The following is a 22,009-nucleotide window of genomic DNA, read 5'->3' on the forward strand; positions in this document are numbered from 1 at the left end:
TTCATTGATTGATATTATCTCCTGGGTTTTCTGCATCTTATACCAGAAATAAATTGTGGCTCCTTTCTCCCTGCAAGTCCTACCTTACTTAATGAGCATCTTTTTGAGCATTTGGACTCTCTTCTGCCGTATAGGTAATATGAATGGAATTTGCAAATAAAGCTCTTTTCTTGTTGCCTGCAATCTGTACTGAATTGCAGCCTCTCATATTTCATAAATTATTTTTGTACCAATCTATAGATGGATTCTTCTGCTACCTTACTTGTCGAATAAACCTGAAAAATTTGCAGAATTAGATTTATGTGACATTTACCAGAAGCTTTGCTGTACTGTTCATGGAATAAACTTCTTCAATTGGTTCACAAAAGACGTTCACCTTGAGTAATGACTGAAAATGAAGTACTGCATTAATATTACTGAGTTCCAAATATGAGGATCAATTACTCATTCCAGCAAACGGGTAAAATATAATGGATCAACGTCGTGCTTTGATCCTGTCACTTCATGAGCTATCAACAAAAGAAGTGCAAAGTAGAATGGAATTAGATCATTGACAGTCAAAACTTAACTGAATTTGAAAACTTAACACATGTGGTGCATGCAAGCTCACTTTCAATGTTAAGAGAAATTTGGATGGTAGGGGTATGGTTGGCTCTGGTTCTGATGCAGATCTATGGGAGTAAGTAGTTTTAAGTGGTGTGGCATAGACTAGATGGGCAGAAAGGCCTGTTCCTGCGCTGTAATTTTCTATGATTCTATAACCCTTAAGGCTGATTTATACTTGTACATCAACTCGACACCATAACCTACACAAGAGACCTACGCGCGTTATGAGCATTTATACTTGTGCGTTTGTGTGTCTGCGCCGCTCTGCAATTTGCGAACGTCATGCATGCATACACACCTGTCCGTGCAAGGCTTCATGGTTATCGTAGTCTTTCTCGGGGTAAACAAGAAGTGAGCGTCTTTTTTCGTAAAAGCAAAATGTATCCTCCATAATTTCAGAGGTCTGTAAAGCTTTATGGAAAGCATTGCAGCCAGAGTTTCTTCCCTGCCCTTCAGTTGCCCAATGGGAAGCTATTGCAGCGTAGGAGGAAAAGCGATGCTACCAAGCGGACCAATCACAGCTCTTGCGGTCTGCATTGCTGCGACACGTAGTTACATTTCCGGAGAGATGCGCGTCAGGCTACGGCGTAGGGATCCGCATAGGCACTGCATAGGGTTCGCGGCCTCCCCGTACCTACAGCATCGAATTGACGCAGAAGTATAAATCAGCCTTTATTGTGAAATTGGTCATTTCATAGCTGGTATAAGAACGGCTGTAACAGAAGCCTGAATATTGGAATGGAAAATAGTACCCAAGGAGACAGCAGGCTGAAGGAAAACAAATAACTACTTAATTGACCCTCAAAAGAATTAAGGGCTTCAGCAAAAAATAAAACAAGTAATACAGGTATTAACTGTATAGAGGCTTTCACAGTAGCACAGCTCCTGAGCTACAACCTCAGAGCACCAGCAGCAACCCAAGTTCAATTCTGGCCAGCAGCACCGTCTGGAGTTTGCAGAATCTTCCCTTGACTACATAGATTTCCCTCAGGTGCACCAGTGTTCTCCCACATCACAAAGAAATGTGAGTTGGTACCATAATCGGCCACTGAAAATTGGCCCTTATGTGTACGTGAGAATGACAGACACTGGGTGGAATCGATGGGAATGTGGGAAAAATAAAAGAATGGACAAAAGTAAGTAAATGGGCACTTCGCTTCATTTTTAGCAGGATCTCAGTAGGCCTAAGAGCCTGTTTCTGATCTGTACAATTCTATGGTACGTTCTTCCATCCATAGCCTATTCAGTAAAATGAAAGCCAATAATACAGCTAATACCTGAGATTGGAGATCAGATCTGTATGAATGTATTATTTAATCTTGGAATAAATTCACACAAACAACTGTGATTTCCTACAAATTGAATTCCTGAATGGCTGCCAAGATGAAGGATGTTAAGATCTGAAGCTGCAGCAAAACTTAAGATATAGAGTATAGATGTAAACAAGAGAGAACCTACAGATGCTGGAAATCCGAGCAACACACACAAAATGCTGGAAGAACTCGGCAGGCCAGGCAGCATCTATGGAAAAGAGTACAGTCGACGTTTAGGGAGACCTGCCGAAGAGTCTCGGTCCGAAGCATCGACTGTATTCTTTTCCGTAGATGCTGTCTGGTCTGCTGAGCTCCTCCAGCATTCTGTGTATATTAAATGTAAGTAGTTTTTAAAGATTGAAGGTTATTGTGCTGGTTAATGAATCTGTAAGGGGTGGGAGTGTTGAAACACATCTTTAGGCTAATACACATCTTGAAATTAAAATGCATGAATTAAGGATAATAAATAAACATGACTGAGAGTTAGTTACCCGATACAAGACAATAGTGTGGGAACGATCAAGTCCTTCGCATATTGGCAGGTTGTGATTCGTGGTGGGGCACTATACAGACCAGTGCTTGACCACAGCCTTTCACATCTATATCAACAATGTAGCCAAGTGGTCCAATTGTAATATTTCCAAGTTTACTGTGGGCATGAATTAAGTGCAATAAGAATACTATTGAGAATACAAGGGGGATTCAAGAGAAACTACACAAACTAACTGAGTGAGCAACAACATGGCAGGTGGAACGCTCTATGGAAAAATGACAAATTATCCACATAAATAGAAGAAAAAAAATGCTAAACTAGTGAGAGACCAGGAAACATTGATGTTCAAGGAAAGCAAAGTGCCCCTTATACGTGGGTCAATAAAAACTAACATGTTAGTGCAGCGCACAATTAGGGTGGCAAATAATATTTGTCTTTTATTGATTGCAAGCATAAAAATGGCTCACTACAATTAAACAGAACATTATGGAGATGACACCATGAATATTCTGCACAATATTGGTTTCCTTATTTAAACATTATATACTTGTTATAGAGACAGTGCAGCAAAGATCCTGGGAAGAATGGTCTGTGATATGAGGAGAGATTGAGTAGGATATGCCTTATTCAATAGAGTTTAAAAGAATGAGAGCTGAACTTATTGAAGAATACAAAATTCCAAACTTTACATTGTAGATGTATGGGAGGATCCCCCCCCATCCCCCCATCCCGACCAAAGAGGCAGCAACTCGGGGTCACTATCTCAAAATAAGGCATAAAATATTTAGGAGTTAATTTAGGCGAAGTTCAAAATAACTTTATTATCGAAGTACATATATGTCACCATATACAACCCTGAGATTCATTTTCTTGCAGGCATACTCAATACATCCAATAACCATAAGGAAATCAATGAAAGGCTACACCAACAGGGCTTACAACCAGCGTGCAAGAGGTAACAAACTGTGCAAATAGAAAAAAGCAAGAGAAGAAAAATAATCGTAACAATAATAAATAAGTAATGAACATCAAGAATGTGAGATGAATAGTTCTTGAAAGTGAGTCCAGAGGTTGCAGGAACGGTTCAAAGATGAGATGAGTGAAGCCGAGTGAAGTAATCCCCTCTGTTTTGAGAGCCTGATGGCTGAGGGGTAATAACAGTCACTGACCCTGGTGGTACGAGTCCCGAGGCTCCCGTACCTTCTTTCTGATGGCAGCAGTGAGAAGAGGGCATGGGCTGGGTGGTGGGGGTCCCTGATGATGACACTGCTTTCCTGTGACAACGCTCCGTGTAAGTGTGCTCAATGCTGGGAAGAGCTTTCCCCTTGATGGACTGGGCTGTATCCACTATTTATTGTAGGATTTTCCATTGAAGGGCATTGGTGTTTCCATACCAGGCTCTAATGCCAGTCAATATACTCTCCAGCACATATCTATAGAAGTTTGCTGAAGTTTCAGATGTCATGCCAAACTTCGCAAACCCCTAAGGAAGCAGAAGTGCGCAGTGCATTCGTCATAATTACACTTACATACTTGGCCCAGGAAAGGTCCCCCAAAATGATAATACTGAGGAATTTAAAGTTGGTGACCCTCTCACCTCTGATTCTCAGATGAGGACTGACTCATGGACCTCCAATTTCCTTCTCCTAAAGTCGATAATCAGCTCCGTGGTCCTGCTGACGTTGAGTAAGAAGCTGTTGTTGTGTCACCACTCAGCCACATTTTCAGTTTCACTCCTCTATGCTGATTCGTCACCACCTCTGATTCGGCCTATGACAGTGGTGTTGCAGAAAACTTAAATATGGCATTGGAGCTTTGCTTTGCCACACAGTCATAAGTGTAAAGCAAGTAGAGCAGTACAGCATTGTGATGTACCTGTGCTGATGGAGATTGTGGAAAAGATGTTGTTGCCCAACTGAAAGACTGGGGTCTGCAAGTGAGGAAGTCGAGGATCCAACTGGAGGTATTGAGGCCCAAGTCTTGAAGCTTATTGATTAGTTTTGCAGGGGTGATAACATTGAATGCCGAGCTGTAGTCGATAAAGCTGATCCTGAGCTTCCTTCAGTTAGTCCTGACGAAGGGTCTCGGCCTGAAATGTCGACTGTACCTCTTCCTAGAGATGCTGCCTGGCCTGCTGCGTTCACCAGCAACCTTGATGTGTGTTGATCCTGAGGTATCCATCTTTGCTGTCCTGATGCTCCAGAGTTGAGTGCAGAGCCAATAAATGGCATCTGCTGAGAACTTGTGTGTCACTGGTAAACTGGGGTGGATCCAAGTTGCTTCTCAAAGCTGTTCATCACTGGATGTCACTGGATGATAGTCACTGAAGCAGGTTACCATGTCCTTCTTGGGCACTGGTATAATTGAAGCCTGCTAGAAGCAGCTGGGTACCTCAGACTGCCAAAACGAGAGCTTAACGATCTTATTGAACACTGCAGCCAGTTGATCAGCACAGGTCCTTAGTACTTGGCCATGTACCCCATCTGGGCCAGATGCTTTCTGTGGGTCTGCCCTCCTGAAGAATGCTGTCACCTTGCCATCAGAGACAGGGTCAACGGGGGCTGTAGGAACTCGTGATGGTTCCTCCATGTCTTGATGGTCAAAGCAAGCATAGAAAGCATTGAGCTCATCTAGAAGTGAAGCCCCCTTTTCACCTATGTCACTTGATTTCACTTTGTAAGAGGTGATAGCATTCTAGCTCTACCTCAATTGTCGAGCATCCTTCACTGATCAAAGTTTAATCTGGAGTTGTCACTTCACCCATGTGATGACTTTCCGGAGATCGTACCTGGACCTCCTGTAACTTTCTTGGTCACAGAACTTAAATACCTCTGATCCGGCCGCCAGCAGATTGCAGATCTCATGGTTCATCTAGGGCTTCTGGAGGGAAAGACTCTGAATGATTTTGTGGGGACAGACTCATCTACAACTGTTTTCCTTGCTCACAGGTTAATGAATTTTTGAAATTCTCTGCCCCTATGGCCTCTGGAGACTCAATCATTGATCACATTCAAAACAGAGATTGCTACATTTCTGGATATTAAATGACTCATGGGACTTGGTGCCTGAAGTAAAAGGTCAGCATGATCTCATTGAATGATGGAGCAAAAAATAAGACTTCCAAGTTTGAAAAGCGCGATCCGTAAAAGAGGGAGGAAAAAATATGTTACCTAAAATAGGAATCGCTAACCCGAATTGATTAAGATCAAAAAATTTTCTGAATTGAAACCAAATGCGCAAAGCATATTTAACTATCGGGTTAGAGACCTGCTTAAGACGTTTCGAATCAAAAGGAAGAGAGGAACCTAAAATAGAACCAAGTGTATAACCCTGAACAGATTGTAATTCCAATGCTACCCATTTAGGAATAGATAGTATGTCCCGGTCAAGTAACCAAAATTTCATATGTCGAATATTAATAGCCCAATAATAAAATCTAAAGTTAGGTAATGCTAAACCTCCATCTCTCTTAGCTTTCTGTAAATGTATTTTACCCAGTCTCGGATTCTTATTCTGCCAAATAAATGAAGAAATTTTAGAGTCAACTTTATCAAAAAAAGATTTAGGAACGAAAATTGGTAATGCCTGAAACACATATAAAAATTTTGGCAAAAAAAACATCTTAACTGCATTAATACGACCAATCAAAGTTAAATATAAGGGAAACCATTTAGATGAAAGTTGAGTAATATGGTCTATTAATGGTAAAAAGTTAGTCTTAAATAAATCTTTATGTTTACAAGTAATTTTAATCCCAAGATATGAAAAGTAATTATTAATCAATTTAAATGGAAATTTATAATATAAGGGAAGATGTTTATTAATCGGAAAAAGTTCACTCTTACTAAGATTTAATTTATAACCTGAGAAAAGACCAAATTGTGCTAATAACTCTAAAACAGCAGGAATGGATCTCTCAGGATTAGAAATATATAAAAGTAAATCATCAGCATAGAGTGATAATTTATGGGACTTTAATCCCCGAGTTATCCCAGTAATATTTGAAGATTCTCGAATAGCAATTGCAAGAGGTTCTAATGCAATATCAAATAATAGGGGACTAAGAGGACAGCCTTGTCGAGTACCACGAAAGAGAGGAGGAGCAAAAAAATAAGAAACCAAATGATTCACTTTTCCTATGATAGGTAACAGAATAGAAAAACAAGGATGTAATGCTGAGCCTTTATAAGGCATTGGAGAAGGTCCGAAGGAGGTTCACAGGAATAATCCCATGAATGAAAGCCATCTCACGGGTGAAGTGGAGATTCTAGACTGGACTGGAACCAATGAGGGATGCTCGACAGCTGTGGCAGGGTTTGAATGCCATACATCAAGTGACATGGGACACAGCAGAGCCTCGCTTCCACCAGATGAGCTCAATGTCTTCTATGCTCGCTTTGACCATCAGAACATGGAGGAACCATCGTGCACTCCCACATCTTCTGACCATCCTTTGGTCTCAGTATCTGAAGATGACGCGCAGGCTGACTTCAAGAGGGTGAATCCAAGGAAAGCATCCGGTCCGGATGGAGTACCTGGCTGAGTAATGAAGACCTGTGCCGACCAACTGGCTGGTGTGTTCACCGATATCCTCAACTTCTCGCTTTGTCGTTGTACAGTACCCATCTACTTCACGCAGGTTTCAATCAGGTCGGTGCCCAAGAAGAGTGTTGTAGCCTGCTTCAATGACCATCACCCAGTGTTTTGCACGGCTGGTGTTGAAACATATCAGCTGCTGTCAGAGGGGCAGTTCGGATCCTCTCCTATTTACCTACTGAAGCAACAGGTCCACAGCAGATGCCATCTCATGGGCTCTTCACACAACCCTGGAACATCTGGACAGCAAAGGTGCATACATCAGGATGCTCCTTATCAATTACAGCTCAGCATTTAATACCATCATCCCCTCAAAACTAATCAGCAAACTCCAACACCTGGGCCTCAATACCCCCTTCTGCAATTGGATCCTGGATTTCCTCAGTTGCAGACCCAGTCAGTTTGGATTGGCAAAACCATCTCCTCCATCAGCACAGATGTACCACAGAGACGTGGACCTAGCCCTCTGCTCTACTCGTTTTACACCTATGACTATACGGCTAGGTACAACTCCAACACTATATACAAGTTTGCTGATGACACCATTGTTGTGGGCTATATTAAAGGTGTTGATGGATCAGCATACAGGAAGGAGACGGAAATTTGGCTGAGTGTTGTCACAACAACAACCTCTCACTCAATGTCAGCAAAACCAAGGAACTGATTATAGGCTACAGGAGAGGAAAACCAGAGGTTCATGAGCCAGTCCTCATCAGAAGATCAGCGGTGGAGAGGGTCAGCAACTTTAAATTTCTGGGTGTCACTATCTCACAGGGCCTGTCCTGTACCCATTATATAAATGTAATTGCAAAGAAAGCAAGACATCACCTCTACTTCCTTAGGAGAATGCAGGAATTCAGCATGTCATCAAAAACCTTGACAAAGTTCCATAGATGTGCAGAGGAAAGTGTATTGACTGGCTGTATTCAGGCCTGGTACAGGAACACCAATGCCTTTGAGTGTAAAATCCCACAAAGGTAGTGGATTCGGCCCAGTACATCACAGGTTAATCCATCCCAACCATTGAGAACATCTACATGAAGTATTGTCATAGAAAAGTAGCATCCATCATCAAAGATCCTCACTACCCAGGCCATGGTCTTTTCTTGCTGCTGTCATCAGGTAGAAGGTACAAGTGCCTCAGGACTTGCACCACCAGGTTCAAGAACAGTATTAACATTGACTGTACTTTTTTCCATAGATGCTGCCTGGCCTGCCGAGTTCCTCCAGCGTTTTGTGTGTGTGTAACTACACTCATCTATTGAGATGTTCCCACAACTAATGATCTCACTTTAAAGACTCATCTTGTTATTACATGCTCTTGTTATTTATTGCTATTTATTTATATTTGCATTTGCACAGTTTGCTGTTCATTGATCCTGTTTACAGTTACTGTTCTATAGGTTAGTTGAGTATGCCTGCAGGAAAAGAATCTCAGGGCTGTACGTGGTGACACGTAGGTACTCTGATAATAAGTTTTACTTTGACCTTTGAATAGTTGCCATATAAGGAGCATTTAATGATGAGGACCTGTACTTATTGGGGTTTAGAAGAATAAGGGAGGATTTCATTGAAACCTATAGAATATTGAAAGGCCTACAAGGAGTGGACACGGAGAAACTGTTTCCTATATTGCGGGAGTCTAGGACCAAGAGGCACAGCCTCAGAATAGAAGGACGTCCCTTTAGAACAGAGATGAGGAGGAATTTCTTCAGCCAGAGGGTAGTGAATCTGTGAAATTCATTGCCACAGGCAGCTGTGGAGGTCAAACCATTGGGTATACTTAAGTGAAGTTTAATAGGTTCTTGATTATTCAGGCCATCAAAGGTTACAGGGAGAAGGCAAGAGATTGCAGTTGAGAGGGATAATAAATCTGCCATGAATGAAGGTGGAGGAGACTTGATAGGCAAAATGGCCTAATTTGGCTCCTTTGTCTTGCGGTCTTATGGTCTAAAATAAATCTTTTTTTTTGTTCAAAAAATGATTATTATAATAGGCTTCTGCATGGATTGTCACCTTGTCATGGAGGAGAAGCTTGTGTGGTCCTGAGATCCCGACAGCGATGCCGTCTGGAGCTATGCTCCTGGTAGGGTCACCCATGGCGGTAAGGTCCAGAGTGAGCTCCCTGGACAACATACTGACGACATCTGAAGGCACTTGAAAAGATCCATCAATGCAGTCTTTGAAACATCTTAAATATCAGCTGGGAAGATAGAAGAACCAGCGTTAGCGTGCTAAATGAAGCAAAAACAACAAGTACTGAAGCCTACGTCATCAAGAACCAACTAAGATAGAGCGGTCATGTTGTTCAGTTGAAAGGCGAACGTTTGCCAAAACAAATCTTCTACTCCCAGTTTAAAGAAGGCAAATGTAAAAGAGGCGGACAACAGAAGAGATTCAAAGACGTCTTAAAAGCCAACATGAAGAAATGTAACATTGACATCAACAATTGGGAAACCAATGCCAAGGACAGGAAACTCTGGCAGGCCATCATCCGAGAAGGAACAGCAACTTTTGAAGCCAACAGATGTGCAGAACTGCCATACGGAACTACCTGTCCTGAATGCGGAAGAACTTTCAAAGCCAAGATTGGACTCATAAGCCACTTGAGAGCCCATAAATAGATCAACGGAACGAAGACCATCATCCTCGACCTTGAGGGAGAGCCACGACGACGATTACAATAAGATTCAGGAAAATATCAAAACACTCACTATGAAAGAAAAATTATTATTGGAAGAAAAATAGATTCAAAATTCAAGATTCAAAAGATTCAAAAAACTTTATTGTCATTCTAACCGTACATTAGCTCTGCAGGGCAGAATGAGACAGCGTTTCTCAGGGGCAGTGCAATCATAACCTAACAAAGCCAACACTAAATAATAAACATAACAATAAATAGTAAAACACAACAGCCACATGTCAGTTAAAATCAGTTATAAGTGTCCAGTGCAAGTTAAAAGTGTCCAAAGCAGAGTCAGGTGGAGCAGCTATTTAGCAGTCTGACTGCCTGTGGGAGGAAGCTGTTTAGTAGCCTTGTGGTTTTAGTTTTGATGCTCCTGTAATGTTTGCCTGATGGCAGAAGAGCGAACAGTTCATGGAGAGGGTCTGAGGGGTCTTTAATGATGTACCGTGTCTTCTGGAGACATCGGCTCTGAAAGAGGTCTTGGACAGAAGGTAGGGAGACCCCAATAACCTTCTCTGCGCCCCTAACTACCCTCTGCAAGGCTTTTTTGTCGACAGCACTGCAGCTGGAGTACCAGGTTGTGATGCAAAAGGTCAGCACACTCTCAACCACGCCTCTGTAGAATGTCGTTAAGATGTTAGTGGGGAGTGATACTTGTTTAAGCTTCCTCAGAAAGTGCAATCTCTGCTGGCCCTGTTTCACAATCCCTGGACCAGGTGAGATTGTCCGAGATCTGCACCCCAAGGAACTTGATGTTTTCCACTCTCTCCACTGTGGAGCCACTGATGCTGAGGGGTGTGTGCTCAGGCTGAGACCATCTGAAATCGATGATCATCTCCTTGGTTTTGGTGACATTAAGCATCAAGTTGTTATCCCTGCACCAGCTCTCTAGGTGTTTGACCTCCTCCCTGTACATAGTTTCATCATTTTTGCTGATGAGCCCCACCACTGTGGTATCATCAGCAAATTTAATGATCAGGTTTTCCTTGAATCTGGCTGCATAGTCATGTGTTAGCAGCGTAAACAGCAATGGGCTAAGCACACAGCCTTGTGGGGATCCAGTGCTCAGTGTGATGGAGTCAGAGATGTTCCTGCCAACACGGACTGACTGTGGTCTCTCTGTCAAATATTGAACTGTTTGAGGAAAGAACGGGTAAATAAGTCATGGGTGCAGACACACCACTCCTGAAACACCAGCCAAAGTCATTTGATTCCAACCCATTGGTTTATTGATCATTGCAGAAAGTCTCTCTGGTGCTTCCCACTCCATCCCCTCTCTCATCCCCTTTTCTCAACCATCATTCCTCTCTCCTTGCCTCCTTCCCACTCTCAGTCCACAATAGAGACCCCCATATCAGAATCAGGTTTATCCTCACTCACATATGTCATAAAATTTGTATTTCCTGTGGTAGCAGTATAGTGCAATACATAAAAGTTTTACTACAGTACTGAGCGAAAATCTTAGCCACTTGAGCTGTACATAAACACAAGAAAATCTGTAGATGCTGGAAATCCAAATGAACCACATTTTGTGTGTCTAGCTATATATACATGCCTAAGACTTTTGCCGGTGTTGTCCTTTTACCTCTGACCATACTATCCCAGCCATTCTAAGTTGTTTAATTAGCAATTAAAAGATTGACACTTACACTAAACTCATAAAAAATCCAGTCTAGAAGGACTCATCGGAGTCCATTTCCCACATTTGTTAAAGAAGTATCAATGGTAATGTCATTAAATTGGCCGTGAAATCATTGATAATTTATATTTCTTTCTTTCAGTTAAGCAGCGTAATCTATTAAAAGCACTTGCCAGTTCTTTGTCATGTGATTATGTTCCTCTAACTTCCAGAGTAATTGCCATTTGCCAACGTCTGTGTTAAATGTCCACAGTTTTCAGATGATAGCTTATAAATCCCTAAGTGTGCCCATCACAAAAACTAAAATTGTTTTATTGATCACAGGTTTATGAAGTTGAAGGGTTCATAAGAAGGCAAGAACATCAAAAACAGAAATATACCAACAACCCCTCATGCTCACAGCACATTTCAGTAAGAAACTTTACCCAGATGACTTAACACTACTCCCGAGTATTCCCTCAATTTCCACATCTCTGTCTTTATGAAAAACAAGTTTTCTGACCTTTGTTTAAGCATTTAGCATTTCTATTGGGATACAAGATAAGCTACACGAAGAGTCACAAATGCTATGCCCTTTCATAGAAAACATACCCTAAGCTTCAATTTTAGAACAGTATCACCCCCTACTGCACCGATGAGTTTTCTTTTTTTTCCCCTCCTCGTGTTCCTAACTCTTGAGCTGCCCACTTTCAACTGGATTCCTACAGTCAATCGGTGTAAAAGGCTGGAGACACGAGAGACCGCAGGGACTGGAAAGGCTTTTGTTTAAAGTGGATTCAAATCCACGTTCCTGAGTTTAAAGGGTACTTCTGCTAAATTCCTGATAACTCATTTTCTGGCAACGGTTGTGCTAAACTGAATACTGACAGGTTTCCCCCTTGTCCACCAGTCAAGAAGATAACTACAACTTTCATTCCCCCCCCCAAAAAAATCGATATCAGAGTGTTTGATGACCATACAAAACCGGTAATCCCCTGGATAATCACTTGAAAAGAGCTTGTCAAACAAATTGTCTTTATTATGGCCAGATTAAAGACAACAGCGATTTTGGCTGTAGACTCGCGCCCAACTAACTACAGTGGTCAGTTTGAATAAACATACAAAGTCAATTAGCAGATAGGTGACAATGGCTGGTTTATAATGCTCGCAATTTAACAAATGCATCCTCAGTTCACTCTGCACAACACCCCAAAAAAGACCCGCAAAGGCGTGAAAGGGAACTAATGACCAAACCTGACTAAATGTCAGGTCTACGGCCCTACATTGTCTCTTTTTCTCCCATCTCTATGCAATCCACAGCAAGTTGCCCAGCGGCTGGGGAAGGAGTGGAAGAGGGACACGGTTCCGTGGTTGAAGACCGCTGACTGAAAACAGAAGGCGTTGCAGAAAGTTTTCCTTTCTGAGTTTAGCGCGTGATTTCTGCTGAGGGAATGATCCCAGGGTTCCTCGTTATCTTAAGTTTAAAGATCGAGCAGTCACAGGCACCCAAAACACAGTTTGTCGCGATTATGATACACGGTGGTCCAGGTGATCTAAGAGCGCTAAAACAAGTTTTATTACTCGCCATGGAGCAGTGGGAGTTGTTTACTAACGCGTCATAAAGACACAACGTAAGAAGGAATCTCTATTTCACACCGTGCGTTCTACCATCCCAGGAAAGAAACGTAGATGTGAAAATTTAATTGCAAAGTTGAACTTCAACTTTCTAATTCTGAATGGACGCAGCTGAATTACACTAAGTTTCTCTTAAAAATAGCAGCCGTTGATAGCAATCAGCGTGTTGCTTAAAAAGATGCAACTTCAAACCATTTCACCCGTTTTCTGGTTTCAATTCAACTCTATTCTTTAAGTTTTTTCTAAGACTTCAGTTGCGCTGTATAAATAGCTAATAAAATAACAATCAGAATATATATCCCCCAACGTACGACATCCAGCATTAAAACTATATATTCGCTTGGAACAAGACATTTTAAATAACATCTACCTGAAGGGAGAAGTAGTTATTTTTTATTTCGTGTTTCAAGCAGGCTTTGATAGACCGCCTTCCAAAACAGTTTAAACACAAACAAAACTCTGCTCACACGAAGGAAATAATCAACTATTTTGCCATGGATCCATAAAAACTGACCACCTCCCTCCTCCCCCGTCGATTTGTCTATCACCCTACCGGAAAAGTCCGAAGAAGTTGTGACAAAACTGCTCGACCACGCCAGACCCATCACGCTCAGCAAAATCACATCCCAACGTAAGCAACGCGGATCTGGGTGAAACATCCTTGGCTCATTCGGGATCAGTTTTACACGCTGAAGATCCTTCCCTTCCTCAGTTATTCATTCCGCCAAGTCACATTTCGAGACTGATATTTCACTGTGGTGCCAGCTAGTCCCATTGCTGGAAAACAGATCGACACTGACTGCTGGAGGCGTTTGGGGAAAGTGAGGGACGAGTAGCGCAACTCTGTGACTTAGGGTGAAATTGACAGGCTCCCACCTGAGGCAGCAGTTTCCCGCCAGGTCCTAACGCCCCTCGCTCTCGCCTAATCCGACAAGCAATTTCGCTAATTTCATTTTCTAAACTCTTTTACACCATATTCTACCGTTTTGCCGATTTCTTGTTATTATCCTGCACAGTTAAACTAGTTTACCCTTAAAGAAAGCACGGTAGCGCCTCTCTACTTAAGAGTTCGCCGAGATTCGGCGTGACATCTAAAACTTTGACAATCGTCTATAGATGCGTCGTGGAGAGTATATTGACTGGCTGTATCATTGCCCGATATGGAAACACCAGTCCCCTCGAACGGAAAATCCGACAGAAAGTAGTGGACACGGCTCAGTCCGTCACGCGTAAAGCCGCCCCGCGCCCCTCCCTACAACACTGAGCACATCTACATTAAACGCTCCTGCATTCATCACCAGGGACCCCCACCACCCAGGACACGCTCTCTTCTCGCTGCTGCCATCGGGAAGAAGGTACAAAAGCCTCAGGATTCGCACCACCAGGTTCAGGGACAATTATTACTCCTCAACCATCAGGCTCAGCCAAAGGGATAACTTTACTCAATTTCACTTGCCCCATCGTTGAAATGTTCCCACAACCAATGGACTCACTTTCAAGGACTCTTCATCTCATATTCTCGATATTTATTGCTTGTTTTTTTTTGGTCTGTTTCTTTCTTTTCGTATTCACACAGTCTGTTGCCTTGTGCACACTAGTTGTACGCCCAGATGCAGTTATTTAATTTATTTAGTCTGTCCGCAAGCAAATGAATCCCAGCGTTGTATATGCTGATATATACGTACTTTGATAATAAAAATTACTTTGAACTTTGAAATAGCCGTCACGCCCTGGATTGGAAGTTGTAAAGCACAGAGATCTGCAGACTCAGCCTAAACAACAGGAATTCTACAGATGCTGGAAATTCAAGCAACACTCATAAAAGTTGCTGGTGAACGCAGCAGGCCAGGCAGCATCTGATGGCATGAACATCGACTTCTCTAACTTCCGCTAATGCCCCACCTCCCCCTCGTACCCCATCTGTTACTTATTTTTATACACACATTCTTTCTCTCACTCTCCTTTTTCTCCCTCTGTCCCTCTCACTATACTCCTTGCCCATTCTCTGGGATTCCCCCCTCCCTCTTTCTTTCTCCCTAGGCCTCCTGTCCCAAGATCCTTTCATATCCCTTTTGCCAATCAACTGTCCAGCTCTTGGCTCCATCTCTCCCCCTCCTGTCTTCTCCTATCATTTTGGATCTCCCCCTCTGAAGCACCTTCAATTACTCCAAAAGACTGAGGTTTGGTAAAATACTGAAAGGCTTTTATTCGCTGTACAATATGACCTCCACAGTGAGTGTCTGCCCCCGGACTGAGGGGGAGGGGCAAGCCGAACACCTTTATACAGGACTCTGTGGGAGGAGCCACAGGGGCAGTCAGCAGAGGGGTGTGTCCAGACAGGTAACCGAGTTACAACATATATACATGGTTTACCACACCCTCCCCCTCCCACTTTCAAATCCCTTACTCACTCTTCCTTCAGTTAGTCCTGACGAAGGGTCTCGGCCTGAAACGTCGACTGCACCTCTTCCTAGAGATGCTGCCTGGCCTGCTGCGTTCACCAGCAACTTTGATGTGTGTTGCAGACCCAGCCTACTCCGTCGCAGGCACAACCGTCTCCACCATCGAGGTCATCTTCTTGAAAGCGGTATCCATCACTAAAATCATTAAGGATATGCCCCCCCCGCCTTCTCATTACAATCATTGGGAAAGAGAGGCAAGAGCTGAAGACACATAATTGATCTCGGAACCGCTTCTACCTCTCCGCCATCAGATTTCTCAACGGTCCGTGAATCCAATTTACCCCCTTTTTTGCATGATTTATTTATCTTGTAATGTATGGTAATTTTATGTTCCTACACTGTGGCTGCAAAGCATCAAGTATAACAACATATATGTGATAATAAACCTGATTATGACACATGTACACATACTGTATGTACTGTATAGAAACACATACATCGCACACGTACTCACCACCAGGAAGGATATCAATAAGTTTGAAAGAATGCAGAGGAAATTTACAAGGATGTCGCCTGGACTTGAGGTCCTGAGTTATAGGAGAGGTTGAATTGGTTATTCACTGGAAGTCACATCAGGCTTTCTCCTCCTCAGAGCGGCTGAGACTAGTACCAGAGGTCATAGGTTTAGGTTGAAAACTGACGTAATTAAGGGGAACCTGGGGGGTGGGGGGGACTTCTTCACTCAGGGAGTGGTGTGAGTGTGGAACCAGCCAGCCAAAGTAATGGATATGGATTGAATTGCAACACTTAAGTGAAGTCTTGATAGGGCTATAGACCTGTGGTGGTAGGTGAAACGAGGCAGAAAAAGAGGTTGGCACGGCCAGGATGGGTTGAGGGGCCTGTTTCTGTGCTGTAGTGCCTCATGACTACGGATGGAGTGAGCTTTCCTGTTTATAGTGCACGATTTCCAGTGCGGTCAAGCCCAGCTGATGTGGAAATCATTGGACAGCATTCCTGAGCACCAATTGGTTGCAGTCATGGACAGGGCGGTAAGGAAACAAAGATATTAGACTGCCCTGATAGGCCTGGACATCTTCCAACAGTCAGTGGTGAATGACATGCATCAGGGGTGGCCCCAAACAAAACCACAAATCATATCCTCTGTGATTATAAACTTAAAGCAGTATTCCTTACCTTTGACAACTCTGTAATTATATATCTGATTCTCCTCCAGAATTTTCCTTCATTGTCCTACTGATTGGAAAGGTCTCACTTTATTTCTACCATCAGCAACCAGCTATGGGCCATAACTTCTCCAGTTGCCCGTGGAATGATTCCTGCAGCCCCTACCTACCCTCCATCTTCCTCTTTTAGATACAGGTTCTTGATGACATGAAGAGGTTGATGACTCCAGATAAACCACACCAAGCTTTTTGCTTGTCTGTTCTAATGTAATTAACTGATGATGCTTTTTCCCCTGATCACACTCCCTTTAAGTGTTGCCATAAAAGACACAGCACAAAAGAAAGTTTTGTTATCCTCCCAGCCTCACTTCCCCAGTCAGCCAACAGCAGAGTTCATCTAACACTCTGTCTATATACTAACTTATTCCAAGTACCATTCAGCCAATATAAATGAGTCAATATATGGAGGGACTTACTTAGGAGAGTGCAATACTGGACCTTCTCTTAGGAAATGAGGCAGGACACAATAAAAGAAGTACAGTCAGGCAGAAATTTGGGTCTAGTGACCATAATTCGAGAAGTTTTAAGACAGTGATGGAAAAAAAGGAGAGGATTGCAGGTTTGGGTCCTAAACTAGAGCAGGGCTAATTTTGGGGGGAAATAGGCAAGATCTATTGATTGAAAAGAAAGGAATGAATAGAGAGTGGGGAGGCTTTTAAGAGTGTGATGTCAACAGTCTGGAAGAAGCAGATTTCAGTCAGGGTAAAGGGTAAAATGGGCAAGTTTAGGAAACCTTAGGTAACAAGAGAGGCTCTGATGAAGAAAAAGAAGGAAACATACATTAGGTTTAGGAGGTTGGGAATAAGTGAATCTCTTAATAACAGAAAAATGATTAAGAATACTCTTAAGGAGGGGAAAGAGAGTTATGCAATGGGCCTGGCAGGTAAGGTTAAGAAAAATCCCAAGAGGTGCTATAACTGTATTAATTGTGAAAGGGTGGCTAGATATTTCAGAAAATAGGTCCCTTTAGAGATCAACAGGGCCTGCTATGTCTCAAGTCGCAGGAGACAGGTGCGAGATTTAATGAATACTTCTCCTCGGTGTTTTCTGAGGAAAAAATCATGGTTATCAAGGCATAAGGGAAACTGGTGGAGATGTTTTCAAGGATATTTGTGTTACCAGAAAGGAGGTACTTGCAACCATTTAATGCATTAAGTTGAATAGTGCATTAAGGGTATCTTCAGACTTTGTATGAGGCTACAACAGAAATTGTGGAGGCTCATGTGGAGATATTCGCTTTATTATTAACTCCTAGTGAAGTTCCTGAAGACTAGAAGGAAGCTAATGTTGTTCTGTTGTTCAATAAGGATAGTAAAGACAAGACAGGGAACTATTGGTCTGTCAACTTGACACCAGGAGTGGAGAAGTTACTGCAGGGATTTCTGAGGGAAAGGATCAACCAGCACTTGGATTTACAGAGTCTGATTACGAGGAGTCAGCGTGGCTTCGTGCATGGGAAGTTGTGCTTGACAAACTTTTTAGAATTCTTTGATTGAGTTACTTCTTTGAAAGAGTAGATGAGGGTAGAATTGTGAATGTTGTCTATTCAGTAAATAGGCTGTTCTGGAAGGCTAGGTTGCATGGAATTCAGGAAGAGCTAGTTAGATTGATTCAAAATTTGCTCAGAGGTAGGAAACAGAGGGTGGTGGTTGAAGATTCTTTCTCGGAATGGAGGCCAGTACCTTCAACATCTTAATTGCTATTTTTTTTTAATTATCTCCGTTGATCGGAGGCTGTGAATTGGTTGGTTTTAACTTTTTCGTGCCCTATTTGGGCAGAAAAGTTTATTTTTGATTTCTTAATATGGTTGCTAAACTTTCTTTTCAACTGCGTCATTTCTTTCTTTTCCCAGGGGATTCTGGGTGGTTACTTCCTTTTTGTCATCTTACGTATTTCCTGTGTGGCCTTAAATTTTGTAGTTTTTTTTAAATTTTATTTTGTTTTGCTTTTTATAACTAGTTTATGTCAATAATCTTATTTTTTCTTGTTGTGCTTATCCCTGGGTTTGGGGTTTATTGTGGTTTTTTTTTAATATATATTTTCTGGCTTTTGTTCTGTTGTGTGTGTATTTTAATTGAGTTACCTTTTTTTCTACTTTTTTACTGTTTTACAATTAGCTGATCTTTTTCATATTTATACCTTTTTTTTAGGGAGCGTATACCGGAAGTCATGGGGGTAGTTTTAGCGCTTGCTTCTTTCGGGCGGGTCTGCTTTAGATTTTGCCTTGGGATCTTGGGGTGGAGGGTGGCGGGAGGGACTTCACGTTTTAGTTTTTTTCTCTTTGGGCTATATACATTATTGAAGTACTAGTTGCGTCCTTTTTCCCGGTATCTTTTGTATGTTCTGTTCCCTCTCCGGGTTCGTGGGTCGAGCCTATCGTCAATCTTCCTTGTTGTGGGTTGACTTTAGGATTTATGGAGTCTATTATTAATTTTGTCTCCTGGAATACTAATGGTCTTAATCATCCTATTAAAAGGAAAAAAGTTTTTAAAGTGTTCCGGAGACTTAAAGCACAAATTTTATTTTTACAAGAGACCCATGTACGGAGGGGGGACAGACTATGTTTTTTTAAATTCTGGAAGGAACAACAATTTCATTCGAACTCCAATGCTAAGATTCGAGGCGTCTCTATTTTTATAGATTCCTCAGTTACTTTTACACAACAGGATATTATTTCTGATCCGAATGGTAGATTTTTATTGGTTAGTGGTTTACTATTTAATAAAAAAGTAGTTTTGGTTAATGTTTATGCTCCTAATATGGACTGTCCGGAATTTTATAAATCATTGTTTAATCAGTTTCCGAATTTGAATGAGTTTTCATTGATCTGGGGCGGAGATCTTAATACCTGTTTGTCTCCAGCTTTGGACCGTTCGGCTCCTTTACGGACCTTACCTAATAAATCTGCAAATTTGATTAACTTTTTCCTTTCTGATTCTGGGTCGACGGACATTTGGCGTTTTCTGCATCCTCAGGAAAAAGATTTTTCCTTCTTTTCACATGTTCATCATTCCTATTCAAGAATTGATTATTTTTTTATTGATTCTCGTCTTATTCCTTCAGTGATTAAATGTGATTATGATTCTATAACCATTTCGGATCATGCTCCACTTAAGCTTTCTATTAAAATTATGGCCAATATACCAAATAATAGACAATGGCGTTTTAATTCGCTGTTGCTTCAGGACTCGGACTTTGTTAACTTTATGAATGAACAGATTGAGCTTTTTTTTACAATTAACCATACAGAGGATATTTCGGTTAACACTCTTTGGGACACTTTTAAAGCCTATATTCGGGGTCAGATTATTTCGTATTCTGCTGCTTTGAGGAAGAAATAGAAGCAGGAGGAGATGGCAATTGTGGACAAGATTAAAGAAATTGATAAGAAATATGTTATGGCTCCTTCTGAGGAGTTATACAAACAAAGAACTGAACTTCAAATGGAACACAGTTTACTACTCTCGTCCTCGATTGTAAACCAATTAAAGAAAACAAGAAGTGACTTTTATGTTCACAGTGACAAAATTGGCAAGCTGCTGGCTAATCAATTGAAATCTAATTATGTTAAATCTCAAATCAATCAGATTTATAATCAAAATGATCGATTGATACTGGATCATGTGGGGATTAATCAAACCTTTTGTGATTTTTATTCTTCTTTATATCAATCAGAGTCTCCTCGAGATTCTGAATATATGAATGATTTTTTAGATAAGTTAGACTTCCCTCACATTTCACAGGATATGTCTTCTTTATTAGATACTTCCATTACAATGGATGAGATTAAGAATGCTATTTTTTCTATGAATCTGGGGAAAGCTCCTGGCCCGGATGGGTTTACCGTTGAATTTTATAAATGTTTTGCCTCTTTATTGATCCCTTGGCTCTGTAGGGTTTTTGAGGCTTCTCTGAAACTTGGTAAACTTCCTGAATCTTTTAATAGAGCATCAATTTCTTTAATACTAAAGAAGGATAAAGATCCTGCTCAATGTGCATCTTATAGACCAATATCTTTATTAAATGTTGATTCTAAAGTTTTTTCTAAGTTATTAGCAAATAGACTAGAAAAAGTACTTCCTTCTATTATTTCGGAAGACCAAACAGGTTTTATTAAAGGTCGTTATTCTTTTTATAATATTCGTACATTGTTAAATATCGTTTATACTTTCTCACAAAATGTTCCTGAGTGTGTTATTTCTTTAGATGCCGAGAAAGCTTTTGATAGAGTAGAATGGCCTTATTTATTTAAGGTGCTTGAAATGTTTAATTTTAGCTTGAAATTTATATCTTGGATTAAACTGTTATATTATTCCCCTGTAGCCTCGGTTCGTACTAACTCTTTAAACTCACCTTTTTTTCCTCTCTTTCGAGGTACTCGACAAGGCTGTCCTCTTAGTCCCCTATATTTGATATTGCATTAGAACCTCTTGCAATTGCCATTCGAGAATCTTCAAATATTACTGGGATAACTCGGGGATTAAAGTCCCATAAATTATCACTCTATGCTGATGATTTACTTTTATATATTTCTAATCCTGAGAAATCTATTCCTGCTGTTTTAGAGTTATTAGCACAATTTGGTTTTTTTTCAGGTTATAAATTAAATCTTAGTAAGAGTGAACTTTTTCCGATTAATAAACATCTTCCCTTATATTATAAATTTCCATTTAAATTGATTAATAATTATTTCTCATATCTTGGGATTAAAATTACTTGTAAATACAAAGATTTATTTAAGACTAACTTTTTACCATTAATAGACCATATTACTCAACTTTCATCTAAATGGTTTCCCTTATATTTAACTTTGATTGGTCGTATTAATGCAGTTAAGATGTTTTTTTTGCCAAAATTTTTATATGTGTTTCAGGCATTACCAATTTTTGTTCCAAAATCTTTCTTTGATAAAGTTGACTCTAAAATTTCTTCATTTATTTGGCAGAATAAGAATCCGAGACTGGGTAAAATACATTTACAGAAAGCTAAGAGAGATGGAGGTTTAGCATTACCTAACTTTAGATTCTATTATTGGGCTATTAATATTCGACATATGAAATTTTGGTTACTTGATCAGGACATACTATCCATTCCTAAATGGGTAGCATTGGAACTACAATCTGTTCAGGGTTATACACTTGGCTCTATTTTAGGCTCCTCACTCCCTTTTGATTCGAAACGCCTTAAGCAGGTCTCTAACCCGATAGTTAAATATGCTTTGCGCATTTGGTTTCAATTCAGAAAATTTTTTGATCTTAATCAATTCGGGTTAGCGATTCCTATTTTAGGTAACATATTTTTTCCTCCCTCTTTTACGGATCGCACTTTTCAAACTTGGAAGACTAAGGGTATTTTACGGTTTTTGGATTTATTTTTAGATGGTTCCCTTATGTCTTTTGAACAATTATCTAATAAA

The 22,009-nt window shown here is 41.0% G+C and overlaps 1 protein-coding gene across 2 annotated transcripts in view; it reads right to left on the reverse strand.

Moving 5' to 3' along the window:
* LOC134338816 (protein eva-1 homolog A-like) overlaps positions 1 to 13,735 on the reverse strand; it is a 301,553-nt gene extending 287,818 nt beyond the window's left edge. Inside the window, exon 1 of one of the 2 annotated variants that reach the window (XM_063034913.1) lies at positions 13,501 to 13,735. In XM_063034913.1, the coding sequence (XP_062890983.1) occupies positions 13,501 to 13,606 (106 nt within the window). In that variant the 5' untranslated portion in view covers positions 13,607 to 13,735. The remainder of the gene's footprint in view (positions 1 to 13,500) is intronic. The other variant, XM_063034895.1, reaches the window with a different exon arrangement.
* Positions 13,736 to 22,009: the final 8,274 nt, after the last annotated feature.

The sequence above is a fragment of the Mobula hypostoma genome, chromosome 2 (genome assembly GCF_963921235.1).
Source record: "Mobula hypostoma chromosome 2, sMobHyp1.1, whole genome shotgun sequence".
Lineage (NCBI taxonomy): Eukaryota > Metazoa > Chordata > Chondrichthyes > Myliobatiformes > Myliobatidae > Mobula > Mobula hypostoma.